This window comes from Electrophorus electricus, chromosome 14, assembly GCF_013358815.1.
Source record: "Electrophorus electricus isolate fEleEle1 chromosome 14, fEleEle1.pri, whole genome shotgun sequence".
Taxonomy (NCBI): domain Eukaryota; kingdom Metazoa; phylum Chordata; class Actinopteri; order Gymnotiformes; family Gymnotidae; genus Electrophorus; species Electrophorus electricus.
Genome location: NC_049548.1, coordinates 10,483,741 through 10,508,214, shown reverse-complemented (window position 1 = coordinate 10,508,214; position 24,474 = coordinate 10,483,741). Strand labels below are relative to the sequence as shown.

General features: G+C 39.2%; 1 protein-coding gene across 1 annotated transcript in view; it reads left to right on the top strand.

Annotated features, from left to right (window-relative positions):
* cpxm2 (carboxypeptidase X (M14 family), member 2) overlaps positions 1–24,474 on the top strand; it is a 43,479-nt gene that overhangs the window by 12,415 nt on the left and 6,590 nt on the right. Inside the window, exons 3-11 of the mRNA XM_027016780.2 lie at positions 3,058–3,167; positions 8,993–9,132; positions 14,886–14,970; positions 16,715–16,865; positions 17,907–17,995; positions 20,710–20,833; positions 21,045–21,241; positions 22,330–22,509; positions 23,661–23,958. Coding sequence (XP_026872581.2) covers positions 3,058–3,167; positions 8,993–9,132; positions 14,886–14,970; positions 16,715–16,865; positions 17,907–17,995; positions 20,710–20,833; positions 21,045–21,241; positions 22,330–22,509; positions 23,661–23,958 — 1,374 coding nt within the window. The remainder of the gene's footprint in view (positions 1–3,057; positions 3,168–8,992; positions 9,133–14,885; positions 14,971–16,714; positions 16,866–17,906; positions 17,996–20,709; positions 20,834–21,044; positions 21,242–22,329; positions 22,510–23,660; positions 23,959–24,474) is intronic.

Below are 24,474 nucleotides of genomic sequence, written 5' to 3'. Positions count from 1 at the left end.
TAACCAGAGTGTTTTTATAGGATTATGGAAATGAGCCACAGGGGAATAGAGTTAGAATTCTTGGAGAAGATGATCTGCGGAAGGTGTTCATACTGGCCAATAGAACGTGACAGGTCGCTTGGGTGTTCTGGGAGCTGGTTGGTTTTAATCACTATGAACAGCATCATTTTTATCCAGGCTAGAGTTAACCCTTCTCTTTGTCCCTGCAGCTAACACTGTCTTTTACAGCTTTATATTTTCCCTTCTGGATCTCTGATCTCATGCCTTCTGTGTTTTCTGTCAGTAGTAAAATGCACTCTTGCTGAGTGCTGGGAAAAATCCTTTCACCTCAAACAACCTTCTGGTGGACATCACCGTTTCATATACGCTTGTCTTCTAAAGAACTCACCAACATCTCACACACATAAATGTCAGGCTGTACCTGTAGCTGTCTGGAAGTTTTACTCCAAACTTCTCCACAGCTGCTGTAAATGCTCTTTGGCCCTTCCACATTTTCAGTGAAGGAAAACTATACATCCTCCAGTAATGCCCTAAACATGTTTATTGCAATGAAGGTCAAGGTGTTTCAGGGAATTATGGTGTAACTGAAAGGTTTCCAACCCATGCCTGGGAGCAGTCCAGAATCCTGCCCTGATTGGTCATTTCCCTGCACTTACAAACTAATCTTTAAAATTAACTGATTGGTTAAATCTGGTTCATTTGAGCATGGAATGATTGTGAGGAGTCCAAAATGTGCTACTGGTTCTCCAGGAGCAGGGTGGAGTACCTTGATGGGCACCTTTCCCTACACCACCCAATTTTCTACAGTAGAAGATCACAGTCCACTCCTTGGGAACCCCCAGTAAGACCAGATTTTTGTTTTCACAGCTCCCTACAGAACTTTGCTAGGTAATGAAGAGATTTGCAGATCTTGATTAACTGTTTCATATGTACTGTATAAAGAGCTGAACCAGAACAGAAAGTTGGACTAACTGGAAATCCTTGAGGACTGGATTGAGAACCTAAGCCTGCAGTGTTGTAAATTGGCAGCATAAGTAGGTATTTAAATTTGAGTTCTTTATGTATTTTAAATATTTGCTTTATTTTATGTCATTAGTTTGCAGAAATGAGCCTAAGTGCTTATTACATGTTACTGCTTTTATTTCTGTTTTTATGGGTTTTTTAAAATCTGCATTTACACATACACTGACAGTGAGAATGGTTTATTGATGGTTCACATACCTCATGGGTCGCCTTGACAACAAGCCTGCCATGGCAACACACCATAGGGAAGTAAACTTCATGCCCTTTTCTGTACACATTAGGGCCACTTTTAATACATTGCATAGATTGAACACAGGAGGATTATTTACTACCGGTGTGCCCTGGGCTATGAAAACCTGACATGAAAGTAGATTACCAATAAATTGCCTGACTGGGAATGACTATTGCATTTTATCAGAGGAGTCATCATATTATCAGTGGGCAAAAAATTGAGGATATAATAATAGCTGCATTGAATGCATCTAATAATAACTACATTTACTGCCTTTAGTACATATTTATTATAAGCTTATCATTATTTATTGTATATATATATATATATATATATATATATATATATATATATATATATATATATATATATATATATATATATATATTGATGAACAGGGACATAATCACAGCAGGGATACAGATTGTTGCAAAGTGACCAAATGAAAACACTTTATATGTGTTAATCAAACCTCTCCCTATATCTGGTGGCCTATCAAATACATGTTCTATGTGGTTGCTGTGCTTTTAGCACAGCCCTAGCCAGCCAGCACCACATGAATGTAGAAATGTTTCATTTGTCATCTGTAGCTATTGTAAAGTTTGCCCTTTTCATTGTGGAGGTCTCATAAATACCAGTGGTCTTGGGAAAATATCTTTTCAAAAACCATAAACTAAAAAATTAGAGTGGTCAGCATGAGTTTTCAAATCACTGACAAAGTGTTTTACAACTAAGCAGTCTTTTACAACATCCAGACATTTTCCAGCTTCTCTGGCCCCTGAGACACATGAGCTGTTTTCAGAGTGGTGTACAATAAAGTGGATTCTCACTTCTCCCTTCATTGGATTGGATGTTAGCAGTCGGAATAATGAGAAACAATTGACATTTTCACATTATGTCTATTTAAATTCACAGATAGTGATGAACCTTAGTAGGTGATGAATGACATGATGAATGTTTATTAAAATTATGCTTGACCTTATTTTCAGTGCTACAGAGTCTGATTTGTGGCTGCTTCAGATATGGATATTTATGTGTACATTATTCCATTTTGTAACACTGTTGGAAGTTGGAAGCCTGAAGCTGGCTACTTATGGCTCAGTGTTGTTAGCTTTTACTCTGCTTAGGGCTTGTTCTGGTTTAGTGTCTTTGGGCTTGTCTCTGTTAGGTTATTAGCCCTTAGGATGTTGTGTTTGTTATCCCTGTGCCTGGATTGAGAGAGTTTGTTAACATTGTGTTTGTGTTCTCCTAGTTCCCCTGTGTATCCCATCTTGCTCATTGTTTGTATGAGACCTGTGTGAAGACCTGTAAATACTTGTAAAGAGTACTTGTTGTAGAGTGTGCTTGGGTTTGGGGTTTGTGTCTGTTTTTCTGGATAGGGAGCTAGAGTAGGATATAGTATATTTTTTAGTATATTTAGTAGTATATATAGTAGTATTTTGTAGTATATGTTTTGTTTGAGGGTAGATAGATCTGGGATTTATATTATAGTGTGTTTTTGTTTGTTGTTTTGCCATGGCAACCACTCCTGATGATTCACCAGTGTGTGTTCTTCTGAAAGTACAATATACATCACTTTTTTGCCATATCACTTTTTATTTTAGATTCTTTTATTCCATACTCCACCTGTCTCAGTTATTCAAATTACTCAGTGTTTCTGTTATGGCCATGCTGCCTAGACTGGGTTTGCAACAACCATTAAACTATAAGCCATTAAAGATGAGTCACATGAAAAGAGCTGCTTCCTGTGTTATTTGCTGGTTTGATTTTAATGACAATAAATATTGGTGCTGATCTTATAGAATGCCCTCCGCTGGGTCTGGAGAACCTGAAAATTGATGACTTCCAGCTTCATGCCTCGACCATGCAACGTTATGGTCTGGGTGCTCATAGAGGTCGACTCAATATCCAGGTGAGCTCACAGCAATTAATTATCACATTGGAGCTCAGAAAATGTGGAACTTACCTATGAGAAGCTACATGCTTTTACATCTAGAAATATAAACAGAACATTACCATCTGCTATCTATTTCATTACCATCTGCTATATATTAAATAGCTATCTATTATAACATTGTGGGTTTAAAACATACAGTATAGTATAGATGCACTGTGCCATTGTAAAAAAAACCCTGAGAATTATTAGTGTTTAGTGTTATCCTTTTACTACCATGCCTAATTCAGTTTGTGAAGGGCTTTGTTATTAGCTACTGAACTTTAAGCCTGTGTTTAACCACCCCTACTATAAAATGGAAAAAAAACTATTTCTGTCCAATGTACTTGTACTCCTGTACAATGCCATCCTCTATTGCACAAAGTGGCTCAAACTGAATCTTCATCTACTTCTCCTGCTTCCTGCTGTGTATTTCTGTCTCTGATCCCTAAGAAAAGGCATGTGATTCAGAATGGACAGTCAACTAGAAACACCCCAGGACACTCCACAGATTGACCAGCAATGATGATCTTATTCCAGCTCAAATAATAAATGACCCTCAGGGAACTGCATGGACATATATGCATATGTTTATTCTGTTTTCATCTTTTTATAGGGATATCCAGGAAACATGAAACTTTTGCAGCTATAGGCCAAACTCTGATCTATGAAGTCTTACTCTCATCTGCCCCTAATGCTGTGCACATTTGGAGTCTCACATTTAAGCAAGAATCTGTAAATGCTGTCCAAAACCATAATGTTGAACATATCCATCCCTCCTACTGGTGAAGTATGTTACTTCCCCCATAACACCACTTAAGCCACACTAAGGAACAAAAATCCCTGTTGAATATAACCAATTAAACGTTTCTCTCAACAGCATTCAGTGCCATACCTCTAAATTAATTTTTATCATGCTCCTACAAAGAACATAACAGTGAGCCACAAAGAGAGCATAACAGTGAGCCACAAAGAGAATATAACAGTGAGTCACAAAGAGAGCATAACAGTGAACCACAAAGAGAACATAACAGTGAGCCACAAAGAGAACATAACAGTGAGCCACAAAGAGAGCATAACAGTGATCCACAGTCTTTTAGTTCCCTAGTTTAGCACCAGGATATTTTAAATTTTGCACTACAAATTGCTAAAGCTTAATTTCTGACACTGGCTCTTGCGGGATCATACTAATCATATCTAAGTGGCACACACAGTAACACTACATCACACAAGCAATACTGGCAAACATGGTTTGTCCAACACACACAAGGCAAAACCTAATAACTCTTTTCTCTGTAGCATTAAAATCACTTAAATGCTGATTTGGAGAATTTGTGAATTACGTTTTCCAAACAAGAACATTAACCACCCTTACAAATTAATAGCAACATCTTAAACTTTGTTTTGGTTTTGTCTGCTTTTGTTCTAGATAGTATTTTTATTGAAGTATTTTTTAATGTTTCTTACATTATTCAAGCTATTTCTCTGCAGTCTTTGAAGTATTGTTTTCATCTATGTCCACTACTGTGCACATCTATTGTCTCACAAAGATAAGCGTGTTCATGTCACAATGGTCACTTAGGCACTACAGTCACTTGTTATTCAGGACTGTAAATCAATGTCATACCAGGTGACTTCCTGTGATGGTTAGGGTCAGGTACAGACTTGAGGTGAAATTAGTATGTGGCTACTTTTGATTGGTCAGTGGTGGCAAACTCTGTTCTTGGTATAGATAAGACAGAAGAAGTCTGGGGGTTGCTGGAAGACAGTTGGAGTGGAGATGGGACAAAGCTGGTGGAATGAGGAGTTTGGTTTGGAGAAATCTCTCCCTGGGCCCTGAGGCTTGTTCTCATTCGCTTTCTATTTCACTGTCTCTCTCTATCCATCTATAGGTACATTCAAGAATACTACATTCAAGTAGTATTTTTATGCTGCGTTTTGGTTATTTACAGAATTGTGTGTTGCCTCATTGCCATATTGTAAGATGTAATTAAGTACTCACTAACTACAGTAAAGAACCAGCTATAGTTTTATATATTGCCAAAACCAGTTCACTGTGAAGTGTCCAATCTGCTGGGCACATTGACTAGGTTACACCACAAATTAGGCTCGCTGAACAGTAAACCTCTGTCAAAGCAGTGTGTTTTAACACTAAGGAATGCTAGAAAATTGGATACACATTCTCATGACTTATGCTGGGAAAATACAATAGAATTTTCTTTTTCTAGTACATTTGTTAATTGGAGTCAGATAAATTGTAGTCAGATAAATTGTTTTAAATCCACTAAACTTTCACCTGCATCGTGGTTGGGTAAACAGGGTAGGGGTAAGTAAATACAGTCAGGAAACCCCCCACAGTGCTGTTCTGACATTTTGCTGCTTCCAGTTCCAGGGAACTGGTCTTTTTTTTGCATGCTTACTGAGAATAAGGTTTCAGTTATACAGGTATACCCATAGTAATACAGCACAGCTTCATTTATTACAGTAAAGGTCACTGGAAAACCCCCATAAAGGCAATATTTCAGCGCTCTGTATGTGCAGCTTGTTTTAAAGTTCATATTCATGAAGCCCAGTGAGACACACCAAACAGCAGCTGAGCTGCTAAAATAGGACTTACCCCAGTGTTTATCCCTAAGCCTTACAAAAACACCTGGCATCTGCAAATATATGGTATTTCCTGTGAGAGCCACTAGCATTAAATGTTGCCATGCTGTTGCCTTCTAGGATTGCATGCAACAATATCCCCCCATTGTTAATGAGTTGCCACAGAACACCAGCACTTAATAATTTCCATGCAGTCTGCATTTAATCCTCCAATGAAATACAAAAAGCGCTCTGTGTTGTGTTAGCTGCTACACTCTGAGCCCTTGGGTTGTACGCATCGCAGACCTCTTTGTATGAGGGTTTGGTCATTGCACTGACAGACCCAGAGGAATAGAAAACTGGGGGAAATAAAAAAGCAGATGGGAAAGATGGATGGACAGACTTCCAGCAGTGACATGAGGCACAAGTTTCTCCCAGCTGTTTCTGCGTGGTCAGTGTGCTGAGAGAGAACGCCAAGAAATTAGAGTTTTGCATATTGCTGTTTCATGACTTCAGTCATTAAGGTGACAAAACACTACTTGGACAAATTTAACTTTATGTGGAGATCATCCAGAGCCCTGGAGGACCACAATACCAGTGTTTCCCAACTGTGGCTATGGGGCAGTGTTTCCTAGTGTTCACACTCTTACTCTATCACTGCTCAACAACTGCTTAACAACAGTGAGCTAGTACAGTTGAGATGGAAGCTCTGTTCAAAATATGGATTGTCTGGAGGGTTCTGATGCTACTGTATATGAGTATTGGTTGAATAAGTGTTGGGCTCTATATCAATCTAAATAAAGTTTTGAAAATAAACAACATGGTCTATGCTGGCCTACAAAAAAAAATTATAGTGTTGAGCATAGTGGAGGAGTGGAACTGGGAAGTAGACAGGGAAAAAAGGTGAGAAGGAGAGAGTGAATCAGCTGGAAAGTACAAGTTGCATTTTAGTTGGCCTTTCTGGTACATGAAAAATGACAGAGTGACAGAAAAAACACTGACTCTTGGATGGTTTACTTTTGGGTTGTTCAGGTGACATCTGCAGAAATGCTGTGGTACTCACATTGGCAGAAAAAGGAAATATGGGTCATAAGTCATTATAACAGTGCTATAGTGAATTTGTGTGTGTGTGTTTGTGTGTGTGTGTGTGTGTGTGTGTGTTTATAAAAATTATTCCCCACTCGCCCTACTGACAGACTTTTTCCTTCAAGCTCGGGTCCTCTACCAGAAACTTGGGAGCTTGAGAGTCCTGCGTAGTATCTTATCTGTTCCCAGGACTGCACTGTTCTGGACCAAGATCTCAGATGTTGTTCCTGGTATCTGTTGGAGCCATTCTCCCAGTTTGGGGGTTATAGCCCCAAGTGCCCAATTACGACAGGAACTACAGTTGCCTTCACCCCCACATTTTTCTCTCTTCCTTCAGCCCTTGGTATTTCTTGAGCTTTTGGTGTTCCTTTTTCTTGATGTTGCTATCACTCTGGATCGCCATATCTATCACAGCTATCACTACAGCCTTCTGCTGTTTGTCCAAGGCTACTTGGTTATAGTGTTCCATGTATTCCCTGCCTGCTAGCATCTTGCATTCCACTGTTATGTGCTGGATTTTCTCAGGTGCATCTTTGCACAACCTGCATGTGGGGTCCTTCCTGGTGTGGTAGATCCCAGCCAATACTGATCTCGTGTTTAATGCTTGTTCTCATGCTGCCATGATTAGTGCCTCTGTGTTGTATTTCAATCCAGCCATTTCCAGCCATTGGTAGGATTTCTGTATATCAACCACTTCCAGTATCTGCAGGTGGTACATACTGTCCAAGGGTTTTTTCTCCCATGATGGCCCCTGTTTCTCCTAAGGATTTTGGTACTCACTAAGCATTTTGTCACTTGGGGCCAATAATCTGATTGTATTCTTAGATCTTGGTTCTATCTGGATTGACTACAAGAAAGCCTATGATCCAATGGCCCACACGTGGCTCCTGGAATATGTGAGACTGTATAATATCAACAAGACTCCAAGAGCCTTCATCAAGAACTCAGTGGGGTTGTGGAAGACAACCCCTGAATAGGAAGAACAAGATCTGGGCTAACACCTATGCTCTACCGCTCATCAGATACCCTGCTGGCATAATAAGATGACCTAAAGAGGAGATAGACCTAAATAGAATCCACTGACATCAAGACAAGGAATCTTCTCACAATGCATGGAGGGTTTCAACTCCAGCACTCTGAGACAGTAGACTAAGAAGAAGCAGGGGGAGAGAAGACTAGTGAGCATTAGAGCCAATGTCCAGGATGATACAACGAAGATCCAGGAGTACAACAGGAAGATGGCCCCAAGTGACGAAGTGCTTAGTGAATACCTCAGACAGCGGAATAGGGAAATAGCAATCCTTAGCAATAGCAACATCAGGAACAAGGAACACAAAAAGCTTGAGAAATGCCAAGGGCTGAGAAAAGAACTGGAAAAGATGTGAAAGGTGAAGGCAACAATGGTTCTAGTAGTAATTGGAGCACTGGGAGAATGTCTCTAGCAGATCCCAGGAACAACATCCAAGACCTCCGTACAGAAGAGTGCAGTCCTGCGAACAGCTACAGGACCCTCAAGCTCACAGGCTTCTGGCAGAGTACCCGAACTTGAAGGAAAAAGACTGCCTGGAGGAAGACAAGTGGGAAATTTTTATTCATATATGTATAATATATACATATATAAAAACTCCCCTAGTACTGGGCTGCACATGGCTTGGTAATTGTTATCGCAATAGTGGCTTTTGTGATATTAATATTGCAGTCATATCAAGATAGAGTGGTGTGTTTTAACATACTGTAGTGGCTATTATTGCACTACTCCAAATGCAACCTTTCCATTGCTTGTTTTATAATTAACTTTCTAATGGAAATTATTTTACTGTTTTTGTTTATTGTATATTTTTAATTTTGTGGTATCACATCATTTATCATAAAAATACAAAAAAAATCACAACGTGATTATTTTCCAATACCATATAACCCTACTCCAGTGCATATCTAACTCAGTAGGATGCCTCCTGCATATATTTTCAAACCAACAATCCAAGACCACTACAGCTGTTGGCCCAATTTCTGAATATAACAACACTAAATATGTGCACATTTCCAATGATCCTTCAGAGGCAGATGTGGTGCTGTTTGGGCAATAAATATGAAATGTCGTGCGTGTTCTCCCATGTGTGTCTGTCTCTCTCCAGGCTGGTCTGTATGAGGATGATCTGTATGATGGCGGTTGGTGTGCTGGCAGGAACGATCCTCTGCAGTGGTTTGAGGTGGATGCCAGACGGCTGACCAAATTCACTGGGGTCATCACCCAAGGCAGGAGCTCAGTTTGGTCGTGAGTACCTGCATACACACACTGGAAGCCTTGACTCATCTGTTCTAGGCAGGAGAAAATCACAATGTCCATACTGGGATAGTGATCTTGAAGATGATTTGCTGCTCATTTAACTTCACCAGTTGGACTGAGTGATGGGATGAGTGGCAAAATATCAGGATTAAGCTGCTACTTCAAATAGCTTGGTTTACTACTTCTAGACAGTTCCATGACCTAAATGACTGAAAACCTGAATGATTGAAACCTGAGGTACTGGAGTTTGAAATAGCAGAGCAGAGTTTAATGTTTTCCCTGCTCTTTTCATTGTCTTTCAATACACTACATATCTTAGGGTTGTCCAGCTCTAACACCTACGAACATCTACGCCTGTGAAGAGTAATTAACTGGATTGTTGAATTAGTTGTGAAACTAAACTCTGTAGCAGCACTGGAGCCTGACACCTATGTTCTGCTTACTGCTATGACTGAAATGCAAAACATTTAAGAGAAAACCCTGCTCATAGATCTCTCTCTCTCTCTCTCTCTCTCTCTTTCTCACTGTCTCTCTGTCAGTCAATCTTAGAAGTAGAAGCTTAGCACTTGAGTCCTGTCCTGTAATATAACGCTGAGTTACAGTGCCATTTTCTATGATTGATTATTGCTGCAACTTGAGCTGGATGGTCTGCTAATTTCACATAAGAATTGAAAATACTGTTGTATAAAAAGCTGGATACAACCAGCAGATGTATTAGATGTTATTAGATGTATTATAGTGATGGGTTATGATAGTATCCAGCTGCATTCAAAAGAAATGACACACAGTAGAGACAAGACAGCTATAATAATTTGTGTTATTCCAAATTATATAGGTGCAAGATATATTTGCAGTCAATGTATTATTTTCCAATAAGGACCATTTTTAATTTTGTTATCAGTTCAATATTGGAAATTTGGGCTGATGATTACAACTGGGGATAAGGTTTCCAGACATACTTGTACCAGTTCAAGGCACTTATTTATTTATTTATTGATCCATTTTTAGAATTTAACATGTCTTGCACTCATTGTGGTTCATATACAGATTATAGGTTGAACTGACTTAAAACGCATAAATGTAAAATGATCAGTTATTAATAGCAGTATTGGCCATGAGGTGCTAATTATTGATTAGTGCATGAGCCCAAGAAATTCAATATTGTAGCCTTCCTATCAATTTAATTTTCATTCTGTGTATCTGTGAACAAACCTGAAATGGAACATGGAAAAATGTTCCACCCATTCATATATACTCTGTTTTATTATTAACTATAGCACCTTAATTAGAATTTATTTTGAACTGATCTGTACTGTGTTGGCTGAAAACAAAAAAATATCTAGTTTTGATTGGATGAACACAAAGTCTAAAACTTCATGCGTGATCAAAAAATTTCTTTCTCTCTCTCTCTCTCTCTCTCTCTCTCTCTCTCTCTCTCTCTCTCTCTCTCTCTCTCTCTCTCTCTTTCTCTCTCTCTCTATCATCAGCATAATGGGTTCTGGCTGGCAGCCAAACAACCAATGGACAAAACCAGAGTAGTTATGTACAGCATGCCCAGCTCTCTTGGTGAAATATTTGCACATTATGTTAAACCAGTACAAGCATCTTTTATAAGTTGCCTAAAATTGCTGGTACCTGAATTGATACACAGAGGTGGCAATGTCTGGCATTCATTCCATGCTTGGTATATCAGCACCTCATTTCTCTAATTCAACTCCCCCACAGATCACGCATGCGTCACCTGGGTTCTTGTGTTAAGATGCATGCCTTAGTATTCTCTGATACTGCCTTAGATCCTTTTTATACAAAACCTGTAATACTGAAGAAACAACAAAGGTATTCCTAAGGTCGTGCTTTCATAATAAGTGCTAGCTTGGGAACAATGACTTACTCCATGCATTTTATAATATTGTGATGTCCACCTTCCTCAGCACTTACCTTTCAGGTTTTTAGCAAATTGTCATGTACTTAATGACAAGTATTTATTTTCTTACATTTATGACATTTTATCAATAGCTTATTCTTACGTAACTAAAAAAAAATAAGCAAACGTCCAAAATAAGCCCCAAACGTCCAAAATAAACAACGTGCCCAAAACGTTTTGATGGGAATGGCATGTTTCTTCAACTTTCTTCACTTTGTCCAGTCAAAAGCCAGACAAAATTTACATATAATTTAGGCTTTGAATATCAGAGACAAACTCCAAGAGATAGGTGACTGATTTAACCCCAAATGTGAGGCTAGTGATGCTGAACACTGCCAGTTACATAAAAATGTAGCACATTTGTAACTTTCACTAATATGGGAACTGAATGAGTTGATGAGTTGCTTCTTTTAAATCAAGGCAGAGCAGCAAAATACTATCTTTTCTCAGTCTATAGGTGTTACAGATTAAGAAAACAAACAAGGAAAGTTACAGATCATATGGCAAAAATTCATGGCATTCTGCGATCCTGCTCAAGCAAGCCCCCTTCCTCTGCAGTTGCAAAGTTTGCCATCATGTTTACTCTAAACAGAGCAAAAAAAAAAAAGAAAAAAAAGTGCCTTTTAAATAAATTTGTCAATTAACTAAATAGGTGCATGTGTAGAATTTTGTTGATTACTTGCATATGACTAAATGTGGTGTTTTTTTTCTTTTGCTTATTTATTGGTTTGCTTGTTTTGCAGTGTTGTTTTATTAAGAATCGCTAAGCTCATATGCAAATTAGGACAAAATGCGGTAGCATCATGTATGAAGTAAATTACACCATCATATACTTTATTCAGTGATGTGTAATTGTAATGTTAGAATTTGGCATTAATCTTCCAAAGAAATGCCTTGTATACTAAAATTACCACAGTGCAAAGATCATGTTAAGTAGAGCGAGGATGAGTCTTCCTAAGGCCTCTTCGTGGATGCAGTGGTCGTTTTGGGATGCTAAGCTGTAATTACATTGGCTGTTATGATGATGGAAGTAACGCCAAAACCTCTTCCCCAACATATAACACATGCTGAATGTTTCATCCAGTCCCTTCCCATCTGTTCACCATTCCGCTATGACACACAATCTCACCAGTCAGTTCTGCTCATTACTTTCTGATTTTGAACCAGATGCATTCAGTTTGAAGTTGGTTGTTAGACATTCAGTTTGTTACATATTATTTCAGAAAATTCTGAAGAAAATTATGGTTACCAAACAGGAAGTCCTTGAAAAACATTTTTAAAATTTGTATGACCCATTTAATCTTAATGAACCTGTGATTTTGAGTTACACACAAACACATAGCACAAAAAACAACTGAAGTTGCAGGTTTAAGTTGTAAGATTTAAGACTCTTTGCTTTCCAGATAGTTCTGTTAGAGCCATTTTTTATTTAAAAAAAATTCCTGTTTTGTGTGTCTTTCTTTGAATTCTCCATAAGACCAAGGACTCAATTTGACAGTTACATTGTCAAATATTCTTTCTGTAGTTGATTTCAGCAAAAGGGTTTCAATATGTCTGTGCTCATTCTCTTTTTTTCCTCTTCCTCTTTCTCTCATACATTATATGTCCCGATTCAGGTTTGCGGCTGTTTCTGAGGATACCATGCAACAAACTACAAATATGAACATAGTCTCAGTATGGCCTAATTATTTTAGTTCGCTATATACTAAACTGTGTTAATTTTTTGGTGTTTCTAAACTTTAGTTAGACTGCTGCTTTCTTTCTTTGTAAGACAGTAACACAATGCTGTCTGTTCTTTTTGTTAACAATTAATGAATGCAAACATTATTCAGCAGAAACCCTGACAACTTTATCAGCATGGAACTGCCTGACTTTCATTAGCATATGGCATTTTCACTATCTGACATGCACAGTCCTATTCTGAGATGGTAGTAATGGGTTAGGAAAAGCTCAAGCCTCACATCCACACCCACCCACCCACACACACACACACACACACACACACACACACACACACACACACACACACACACACACACACACACACACACACACACACACACACACAGAGTTTCCGAGGTGGCCCAGTGGGTACAGCATATTGAGTAAGCTTTGTCATACTGCTTCACGTTGCATTACCCAGAATGCACCAGCACATGTTCTAGGGCCATGCTGAAGTGCCAAGTCATTTTGAGTCATCTAGCAGGACATGCTTGGCCCTGCCAGTGCTCTGATTCCCCTAGATCTGAGTGGTAGAGCTCAGCTGGTGTGTGGGCCGCGGTGGTAGAGCTAGCAGTGTATCACAGAGCCTGCTCCCACTAGCCGTGAGAGTGCAGGGGCCAACTGGTTTGGAGGATCCGTAGCTCTGGTTGAACTGTGAGTGGTGGTTAGAATTTAAGCACTTGTACCCAAGTTATGAAGGAAGACTGTCAAATAATGGAGTATAAAGCAAAAAACATCATAAGTACACAGTACAGTGTAATTGTTTTAAAAGACAGCTAAAAAATAGAAGAGTCACCTTGCTGAGAGCTAGATAACACATTAGGACTGAACAAGTCACAGACCAAAAACAGTACACGTAAGCTTACATTGTATGTGTGAGTCATATTTTACATGATGAGTCTTTAATTTGAGGAGCTGTTGATTTATAGGAAGCTTTTGCATTCTTACTGGTGAATAATATTCCATGTCAAACTCTGTGTGTGCGTGTTGGTGTAGCACTTCAACCATGTGAAGAAGTGTGCATGTGTGAGTGTGGGAGAGTGTCTGCATATATGTGAGTATGACTTTGTGTATGTTTGTGCGTCTATTTCTGTGCATACATGCACATTTGGCCTTTGGGCTATGATGCTGTGGGGGTGATAGTGATCTTCTGTGTGCATTGATCTTTAAGGTGGAATATAGGCTGTAATCTATAGCAGCCCCACCCCCTCACTGCTCATGGCTGAATCCAACTGCATTCCCTCTTCATGGTGCTCCACTACATGGTGGAAGAACAGACAGGGAGGAAGGTTTTATGCATTCAAACGGACTAGGAAAGAATAATTTACAGACAAACTGGGGTACACGCACAGACACACACACACACACACACACACACACACACACACACACACACACACACACGCACACACTGAATTTCTCAAAGATATGTGCTACACATTTTGTACAGTTTATATGAGGTTCACAAGTGAAAGCAAACCAATATCTCTGTTCATTTTGAGGTCTCTGTGCCATTTTAATATTTCATATTCTTAGTCTCGCTCCCCACTGCACTGCTCTGTTCTGCTGTGACTTCTCATAGACACATCCATCTGGCCAACATACATCATGTCACCCTCAAGCCTCCCACACTGTGAACGGAACAGGACGAACTGGAAATTCTGCTCAAGGCCACTTTATATTAATTACCATTGAAGAAAAGAATAATTTATTATAAATTAATTAGCTGGGGATATTTTAGTCTTTTTGGAGCTCATTACTGGTGCAGATTGCAGATATTGTTCAGCTAAGCATTCTTCACTTCCAACTTTCTAACTTTTAAAAGTTGCATACATTTTAAATGTTATAAGAGATTCCAATATATTTTAAACTCAACTGAATTGGTGGGGAAATTATTTCACAATAAAGTAATTCAAATGAAAGTGCTTGATTAATATTGTGTGAAATATAAGATCTTAGTCTAAATAAACACTATAGCTAATCTTCCTCCATCCACACATGAATTGATATGATGATTCCATAATGCAGGCCCGATGGCATAATTCAGACAGTGATGCCATAATGCAGGTTCCTCCATCTCTGTTCATTTTTGCAGAAGTGACTGGGTGACGTTGTACCGTGTGCTGCTCAGCAATGATTCTCACACCTGGGTGGCCCTGAAGAATGGCACCAGAGAGCTGGTGAGCAGGCCGTGTGTCTTCCACAGTTACGAGCATGGCATTATCCTGGGCTTAGCAGGGCCGTGATCTACAGGCAAAGGTACATTCTAGGATCAACAAAGAAGTAATGCTACAGCTTGATTTGCTGTTAAGATGAAGGAAGAGGTTTGAGGTTCTGTTGGCCATAGCTTTTGACAGATTAAGATTAATATTTATAGCTTTAGATATGCAAGACCAATTAGCCGGTAAGAAAGATGCTCTGTGAATGCTCTACTATCTTAAAGGAATTATCCTCAAAAGTAAACATACCTACTTTATACTTCTGCAAGCAAAATTACTTTAAAAGTCACAAATGTCTATATAAAGTGCCACTCGGCAGGTGATGCATATAACCATTGCAATGCAAAGGTCAGAATTTGTTGGAGCTTCCCTACCTTCTAAGAATATAATGCTTTCTCCAGTGCTTTCAAGCCACCTGTGATTCTGAGAGACACTGGCATAATATGATCACTTCATTCCGAACTGTAGGGAAAAAAACAAAATACCTTTCATTAAGTTTTATTTATTATTATATATTATTTATATATCCATTATCCATTTTCTCTTTGGAGACTGATCATTGCCTTTTTTAATTAATTAGGATTTTGATTACTTGGGATTGTTATTAATTAAAGATATGGGATTTGTTACAGATCATTTAGATGTAGATGATCAATTTCTGCACAGTTTCTGATCAGAGCATCCTTATTTTCTGTTTTGATATGTAGGAGTGCTCATTTGCAAATCTAATGAGCTGGAGGTGATACTGTAAATATGGGTATTTGTGAACCATATGGCAGAGTCAAACTAGTTTATTAAAACAGTGCTGAGTCATGGCAAGAGTGTTAGGCTGATCTCATCTGTGCCTGAAGAAGAAAAAGAGGCACTGATTGCAGCATTCTTGTAATAGCCCAGAATGATGAGCATGCATTATCGTTTTCATTGTTATATTGGTTTGAGAAGTGGAGAGTGATTAATTAAAATGACAGCAATTATTAAGTTCTGTACCTAGTCAGCATGCAGTAGGGTCTTATCACGATTGCCAGTTGTCACTCCAAAAAGAGCATTAAACTGGAAAATGTCTGAATTCCTGACTGTGGCAAAGCTATGTATTCTATAATTGTTCTCCTCTCTAAAGATGAAACCATTAGTAGCTTTTTCTATACGCTGATGAAGGCACACCTGGATAACTCATCATGCCACTGGTTTTCCACTTAAGAACTGAAGTGTTTAATCATGCAGTCCTTAACCAGTTCCAATGCTGATTTTAAAGAACGGGGACAATAAGGAGTGAGTGTTGGTCTAACAAAAAAGGCATGAATAAACATCCTGTATAAGGAGAGACACAGGAGTATTTGCTTACTGAATGTAGTTTACACCCGAAAGAGTGGCTTGAATGAGATAAATGAATAACATAAATGCTAAATTATCTGTTCTTTCTCTTTTGTCTTTTAATCTGATATGTTTTGGTTACTCCGTAGAGCACTTAGTGAACATGTTTTTATTTTTATGTGCTGTAGAAATCAAAATTCTTCTTAATCTCTCTTTTTGTATATTTCAGTGTTCGCTGTGCTTTCATGTATGGCACATATAGCTTAGTTTTTAAATGTTTGCTGTACATTATCACTTTGCTTGGTTTCTTTTGAATTTCAGAATGGTGCATGTAAGGGGTTGATGTATAATATTTGATTGTCATTTTTTTAATAACCTCTGCTTGTCTCAGTAGCTTTTCATAGGCAATAAAGAGAAGGAGATCCCAGTCCAGAACACGTTCCCCAGGCCTGTGGTAGCTCGTTACATTAGAATCAACCCTCGCTCATGGTATAGTGGTGGCAGCATCTGTATGAGGACAGAGATACTGGGATGCCCCATGCCAGGTTAGAACCCAAGAGAATGTTACCTATGTAGAATATATTTGTAAGCCAGAAGAAGAGTTAAAACCTACCTTACTTAAAATGTCAAACTACATTCTAAAAATGGATATGAAGGAAATATGAAGGAAAAAATGCTCATATGCTATATATATTGTAATGATGAGCGGTAAGGAGGCGGACACGTGCTGAGAGGAGCGAGATTTAATAGGGGCAAATCCAAAATCAGGGTCATATAGGCAGTCCAGGGGTCATAGAGTCGACACAGAGAGTACCGGGATACGTAACAAAACAAAAACACATGAAAGCAAACTAGGGCAGCAGGCTATAACTAAGACAGGTGAAAACTCGGGGCTAGGAAACACAAATACACAGGGCACAAAGAAACAACCCTCAAAGATTCTAACATTAAGTCAAACCATGAAACAAACCATGAAACAAACCGTCAAACCTCCAGTCAAACACACTATGAACAGCAACAACCAAGGCACACAGCAGGGTTTAAATACATGAACTAGAAATGAGGGACAGGTGTACACAATCACTGTGAGGACAAAATGAAACTATGGAACGGAACAAAAACACAAGACATGGAAAACACGGAACATGGAACGGACTGATTGTTTTCATTTAAATAATGAAAAAAAACCAAACAGAAATCCATGATACAAGGAGAGATCAACAGTTAAATGTCATATATATATAATGTCTTTAGAGTGGCTAACAGGCTGTGTTTCAAATCAGGTTTTAAGAATTATTATATCTCAAATCAAATTACTGGATTGACTAGCTGTGTTGGTCGCCATGAATAATTTTGCCAACTAATATTAACTATATTTGAAAGATTTTTAAAAATTATGTTAAAACCTATGTTGTTTAGGATGTATAATGGTATATAACCTTTGTCAGTTACATTTGTAAGATAATATTTAATATTTCATTATGTTATTTACAGAATAAATACTCTCACATTTTCTGCAGTGGGTTGATAGTTTTGCAAATTCATAGGTAACTGGTCAGTGTTTCTGTTTATATGAATTTTTACAGATCCAAACAATTACTACCACAGGCGAAATGAAATCACCACTACAGACAACCTAGATTTCAAACACCACAGCTACAAGGAGATGAGGCAGGTAAAGGACGGATTTTATGCCACTTCATGCTGTCAGTGCTGTATTAGTGTCTGCTCATTAAACATGCTCCTCATTAAGCCTACTAAACTAACCTATAGGTGGAATTCTTGTGCACTGTCATGTAAAGCAGTTGTATAAAACATCCAGGAGGATCACAACACTGCATAATTTAGTTATATAACAGACCTGGTTTGGTACACAGTGGACTTAGTGGTAATTAGTTAATGAACCAGTCCAAGCATATTAAATGTTAAAACATGGAGAACAGTAGACTCTACATACAAGCGTGTGTTCCACATGCTCTCTGTCAGATGTGGGCCAGTGGGTGTTCATCATGCTGTCTATAGAGGCGTGGTCTCTTTGATGCTGAAGGGATGCACTGTGTGCATGCCTTGTGAGGAAGGAGGTGTGATCTAGTCTGCTTGTGGTGAGGAAACACATAGCAGAGTGTTCAGGCAGTGTCATCCCACCCCATCCCACTCCATCCTTCTCTCCCACAAATTCCGAAGTCCAGTGAATAAATACAAAGAATATAAAAGCAGCACCATGGAACCCTGAGCATCACACGGCACCCTGACGATCCACAAGCCCACACACCAAGAACCATTTCATCCCACGGAGTGTCCTTTGGCCTCTGGAAAATGTTGAATCTTCTTTTATAAACACTTGTGCTTCTCCCTTGTGACCTTGCAAATCATTATTGTTCTTAAGGTTATAACATTACTTTAGCCCCATCAGTCGTCCACATTACATTTTGAGGGTGTGTTTTATGACAGCAGTATCTTGTATCATTAATTAATATTCCTTTAACATAACTGTGGGTAACTATTGTTCATGATGCTTATACTGCATTGACTTTGGGAAACTAATTGGAGAGAGCCCAACTTACTTTAGGGCCATGCCAAAACAAAGAAACTAAGCATCCTTATATGGAGAGGGCATCCTTTTGACCCTTGTGTTTATCCAGTTGCACACTCTCTCTCTCTCTCTCTCTCTCTCTCTCTCTCTCTCTCTCTCTCTCTCTCTCTCTCGCACTCTCTCTCTCTTCATCCTGTGAGTGGAACTCTTTATCTTTTCTCGTCCTAAAATAAAGTTCTGTGCAGTAGAGTGCTGCTGGCAAGATTTCTGTGATAGGGTGATGGAGGGCTGCCAAAGTATGTGTGTCAAAGCTGTTATGGAGTTTTGGGCTGATTATGGTGCTGCGCTGTCTGCAGGCCTTCAGCTGAGGACTGAAAAAGACTATGTCTAAATATCAGTCAGACTAATCCACTCTCCTCTGTAGCATTCAAAACAGAAGGATGTCGTGCAGTGATGTGAGAAAAAAGTGATATAAGAAAGTATTGTTTGATAAAACTCAAAATGTATCCTGCTGTTATGATACTGCACAAGAAGTGTAGTATTTCCTTGATGTGACACTGAATGTCTTGAAAGTTTTTTGCTAGTTAAAATCTCCTAGTGCATCATTTTATTCACTTCAAATAATTCATATGGCCTGTACTTAAAGAAAAGACAAACTGTAGGTTTATTCAAAAGCTATGCTGATTTTGCAAATGTATTTGTTGTCAAGCTTCTTAGTTCTAACTAGTCTAATGTTTGGTTAATTATGCTCACCTGCATACTCAAGCAGTAAAACCAGATGTTTAAAAAATTATTTACAATGTAGAAATCAAGCTTCAATATACTCTAAATTAAAATCCTATGTCTTGATTAATTACCATACAACCAGCTGGCACTAGAAATAAATAAAGTACACAAACCTAAAATTAATGATGGGCTGATTTAACAGCTTGCCATAGTGTTTCCCAGCATGCATTGCCTTTGCTCAAACGTTTGTTGCTTTGCCATGAGAGAGAGCTCACATCCAGATGCACAGCCCTCAGAGGGGGCACTGCAGCACGTTTCTAACCATAACTCATGTCATTGTTGTGATGACACCTGCCGTCATTACTGATCTAAAGTGTGATCAGAGGTTAATTATACCTCTCCTCCTCGACAGCAACTCATCTCCATGCTTTGTTTTCTGCCTTGGTGCCTTTGGGCCGTTTATGAGGCAGGTTAGAAATTCCTCAAACTGCAGATCCCAAAGGCAGGACATGGCCTAGTTTGTGCACCACTTGTTTAAATGTGGTTTAAATAAGTCCATACAAATATGAATGTTTGCAGAAGTAAGATAAAGTGCCTGAATTGCTTTGACTGCATGGTATGATTCTGTTAGTGCAACAGTTGCCTTGTAATGATGGTAAATTCTACAAGAGTACACACTTGAAATTGAAATGCATAGAAATATTTCTATTATAATCTCTATGCTGGGTCTCATCTGATACTGAACTGAGGTTCCAGAGCTAATTGAAGATAATGAGACCCAACCATGGCATTTTTCCAAGTTTTTCAATTAATTAAAGGAATCTTTTGCAAGTATATGGCTTTCGATGATTAGTATTTGTTAGTAGTGGTGATGTATTTGGATACCAGCACATGGCTCCTGATGTGTCTTCCTGCATATCTTCATCTTGTTATATTGTCTGTTCTGCTTTGTGTTGTTACACTATGGATATTAGAAAAGTGTGTTATTAATAAAATTAATCATCAAGTTTATTACTGGGACAAATCCTAGGGAGTTAAAGAGCATGTGTCTTACAGGATCTGCTTTTTTGATTTTATGAATATTGCTCTTGCTTTAAAACACATTTAATAAAATATCATCTTTGCTGCAGTTAATGAAGGTGGTTAATGAAATGTGCCCGAACATTACTCGGATTTACAACATCGGTAAGAGCTACAGCGGGCAGAAGCTCTATGCCTTTGAGATCTCGGATAACCCAGGAGAGCATGAGCTGGGTAAGCCCTCCTAATCGCAGCACATTGTTAAGGGCATCAGTCCCCAGATCCAGCCTTTAGCAGCCACAGTAGAAGAGATGTTTCATACGTGCACCACTAACCTCTTGAACAAAGCATTACAATGACTCATCGAAGCCTTTTCCTATGCATGACTCATCAAAAGGCCCCACACAATCTCCCCCTCCCCCCCAATCTCCTGACACCCTTACAGGTGAGCCAGAGTTCCGATATACTGCAGGATCCCATGGTAACGAGGTGCTGGGACGAGAGCTCCTGCTCCTGCTGATGCAGTTCATGTGTCAGGAGTACCTGTCCCGTAATCCACGCATACGCCGGCTGGTGCATGAAACTCGCATTCACCTGCTGCCCTCCATCAACCCCGATGGCTACAACAAAGCGGCAGAAGCCGTGAGCTCCTCGGATCACATTTTCACATGCACACACACACACATACACACACCTCTGACCTAGTTTAATAAATACACCTCTGACCTAGTTTACACACAGAACTCTAAACTAGTTTACAGTGTCAGGCAGGGAAAAGCAACTTCATTGAGTTTCAGGGAAGCTGAAAAGGTTGAAAGACTACATTCATGTCCATGGTTTCTCATTTGCAAGGAGTAAATCAGGCTTCATACTTCAGATGACTGAGTGCAGGATGAGTATGTGACTTTGATGTAGCTAAAACATTTGTGTATGTGTACGAGAGAGAGAGAGAGAATAAATGAAAGTATTCTACAGACCTCTGACCTTCGACAGAGCTTGTGTAGTGCTGCTGCTGAGCTGTAGTATAAGCAGTAGAGGATTGAGTGAAGGGTATTGGCATTCCCACAGCCTCAAGACTGACACAGCCATGGGTCATGTGCAATACTGACAGCTCATTGGAAGAAGTGCAAATCCACATTTGCCTGAAATTAATTTCTATAGCTTTGGTTAAATCATACTCATTCATGCTCTGCTTTGGTATCAGTGCACAAATAGAATAGGATACAATACAATACAGAAGGGAACCTTTTTCTTAAGTGCCATGTGTAATCTCTGAATCTACATCAAAATCAAATATTGCTCACAAAACACTGGCCAAAATACAATATCCAAAAACAAAAACAGAACTAGAACAAAACAACAATCAAAACAGCAGATATAACTTTCAACTTGATTGCAATCACAACTGAATGAATAAATTCCTTAATAAGCAAAGTACAGAAATTAATGAACAGTTAATGTTTCTGTTTATACCTTATGTTTAATCAGGAAATAGAAAGCTCTTTTGTACATAAAACCTTATTCACTCTATGACCTGATTACAGTTTTTTTGAAAAACTGCAAAATGTTTTTTTTTTTTTTTTACATTTTTTCCCAGCTTTCGTGTAGAATTTAATTGACATTTCATTAAATGTATGTCTTGTACTGGCTATTTCAAGTTATTGATCTTACTTAATATGCACACGTACACACACATACTCACTCCTAACACTCTTCTAACATTTTCGCAGGGTTCTGAGTTGAGTGGTTGGTCACTGGGTCGATGGAGCCAGGATGGCCTGGACATCCACCACAACTTCCCTGATCTCAATGCCATCCTCTGGGAAGCGGAGTCCCGCAAGTGGGTCCCCCGCAGATTCCCCAACCACCACATACCCATTCCAGAGTGGTACCAGTCCAAGAATGCCACGGTATGTTACTGTTATGTCTAGTCATTCATAGCTCTTATGTTGCTTTAAAGGAACAGAATGCAAAGGCAAAAGGAATGCTAATTAGAAACTAAAGAATATGAAAAAGGTATTCAGGAGTGATGCATTTCCGGAATTTCCTGAATCTTTCACACAGAGGAATTTTAGGAAGAGCTCTTATTTTAGAATGTATTTATATTTATGTTATCCTAAACAATGACAACAACAAAAAACAAACTTGCCAATATTATTTTTTAAACAATTCCAGTTATAACATAGGGCTTTAGCTGTTAATTTATATCATTGTGTCTATTTAAGAGGGTTTCATAAGCAGCACATTTTGTGTTCAGTAATTCATGGTGCAATCTTGCGGTTTCTATAATGAGGACAGCAAGGACAGCAGGCAGCACTGACAGTGACTCACACATGTTCAAAAATAACTGCAACAGCAGAGCAGATGCTGTAGCTACACACACTCTGCTGTGCAGGAAGAGGTGCGTGTGTGTGTGTGCGTTGTTGAATAAACGCTGCTAAAACAGTGTGAACACTGACAGCCTGGGCAGTTTGCCTCTATTTTCTAATTATGGCTGCCACACTAATGCAAACATGCACTGTGGGGAGTTAATGTTTTCTCTTTATTTCACCAGTAATGTTTCTTCTTACAGAAATATCACCTCAACCACTCCCTGTGGCATTATCATTCTAAATAATACTCCTTTCAAAGTCTAATGCTTTTAAGGAAAGAGTTAGCATGGTGTTGTACTAACTGTCAGTGCCATAATATATCTTTTTCTCTTATAAGGTACCTCCAAATTAACATTCATGATTACTCTTGTGAAATAATAACGCTGCACCACTTTAAATCCTATCCTTGTTTTAAGAGCCTTTGCTCCATCAAAGTCCCCAAACACATTTAACACATTTAACCTCTAGCACTTTGAGAACTCTTGACTGTCATCCCTCACTTTTGTAACCACATCATTTTCAGTTTTACTGAATAATAATTTACTGTAGTAACTGAATAATTCACAGTAGTTACTGAATAATATATATTAAGAATAATAACTAAATAATAAGCCTGAAGTTTTAAAGGATAACACATTTCCCTACATCCCCCTCCTCCAAATCCAAACTCCACTGGTCACTAAGTGCAGGTTGCCATGGAGACACGTGCCTTGTTGGGATGGATGGAGAAGATTCCATTCGTGTTGGGGAGCAACCTGCAAGGCGGCGAGTTGGTGGTGACCTTCCCGTATGACCGCACTCGACCCCACAGAACCATGCGGGAAGCCACACCCACTCCAGATGACCATGTGTTCCGTTGGCTAGCATTCTCATATGCCTCCACCCACCGACTAATGACGGATGCTGCCCGCAGGGTGTGCCACACTGACGACTTCGCCAAGGAAGATGGTACCATTAATGGCGCGTCCTGGCACACAGCAGCAGGAAGTTAGTAGCTTATCACAGGCGTTGGAGGGTGGTGGGTGGGGTTTGTAGCTCATCACATGCCTTTGATGGTGTTGGGTGGGGTTAGTAGCTCATCACAGGCCTTTGAGGGTGGTGGGTAGGGTTTGTTGCTCATCACAGGCCTTTGAGGGTGGCAAGTGGGTTAGTAGCTCATCACAGGCACTTGGGGTGGGGGGTTAGTAGATCATCACAGGCCTTTGAAGGTGGCAGGTGGGGTTTCAGTTTTATTTAACAAGCAGATGCCAAAAAACAAATCTGGAGCTTGAACGCCTGTTACAATGTGCAGTGCCTTATGAAGTCTAACTATTTTATCTAGTGTAAAAATATTTTTCTTACAGGTGTCAGGGTCTTGGAACACTTGTCACCCGCATGTTGTAGCATTAAGGATAAGTTTGGTATAATTTTGGCTAGGCTATACTCTGGTGGTAAATGAGGCACTGGTCAGTGTGGGGTCAGGGTTCTGTTCCTGGAGAAGTATTCCATTTGTTATGGCTGTGT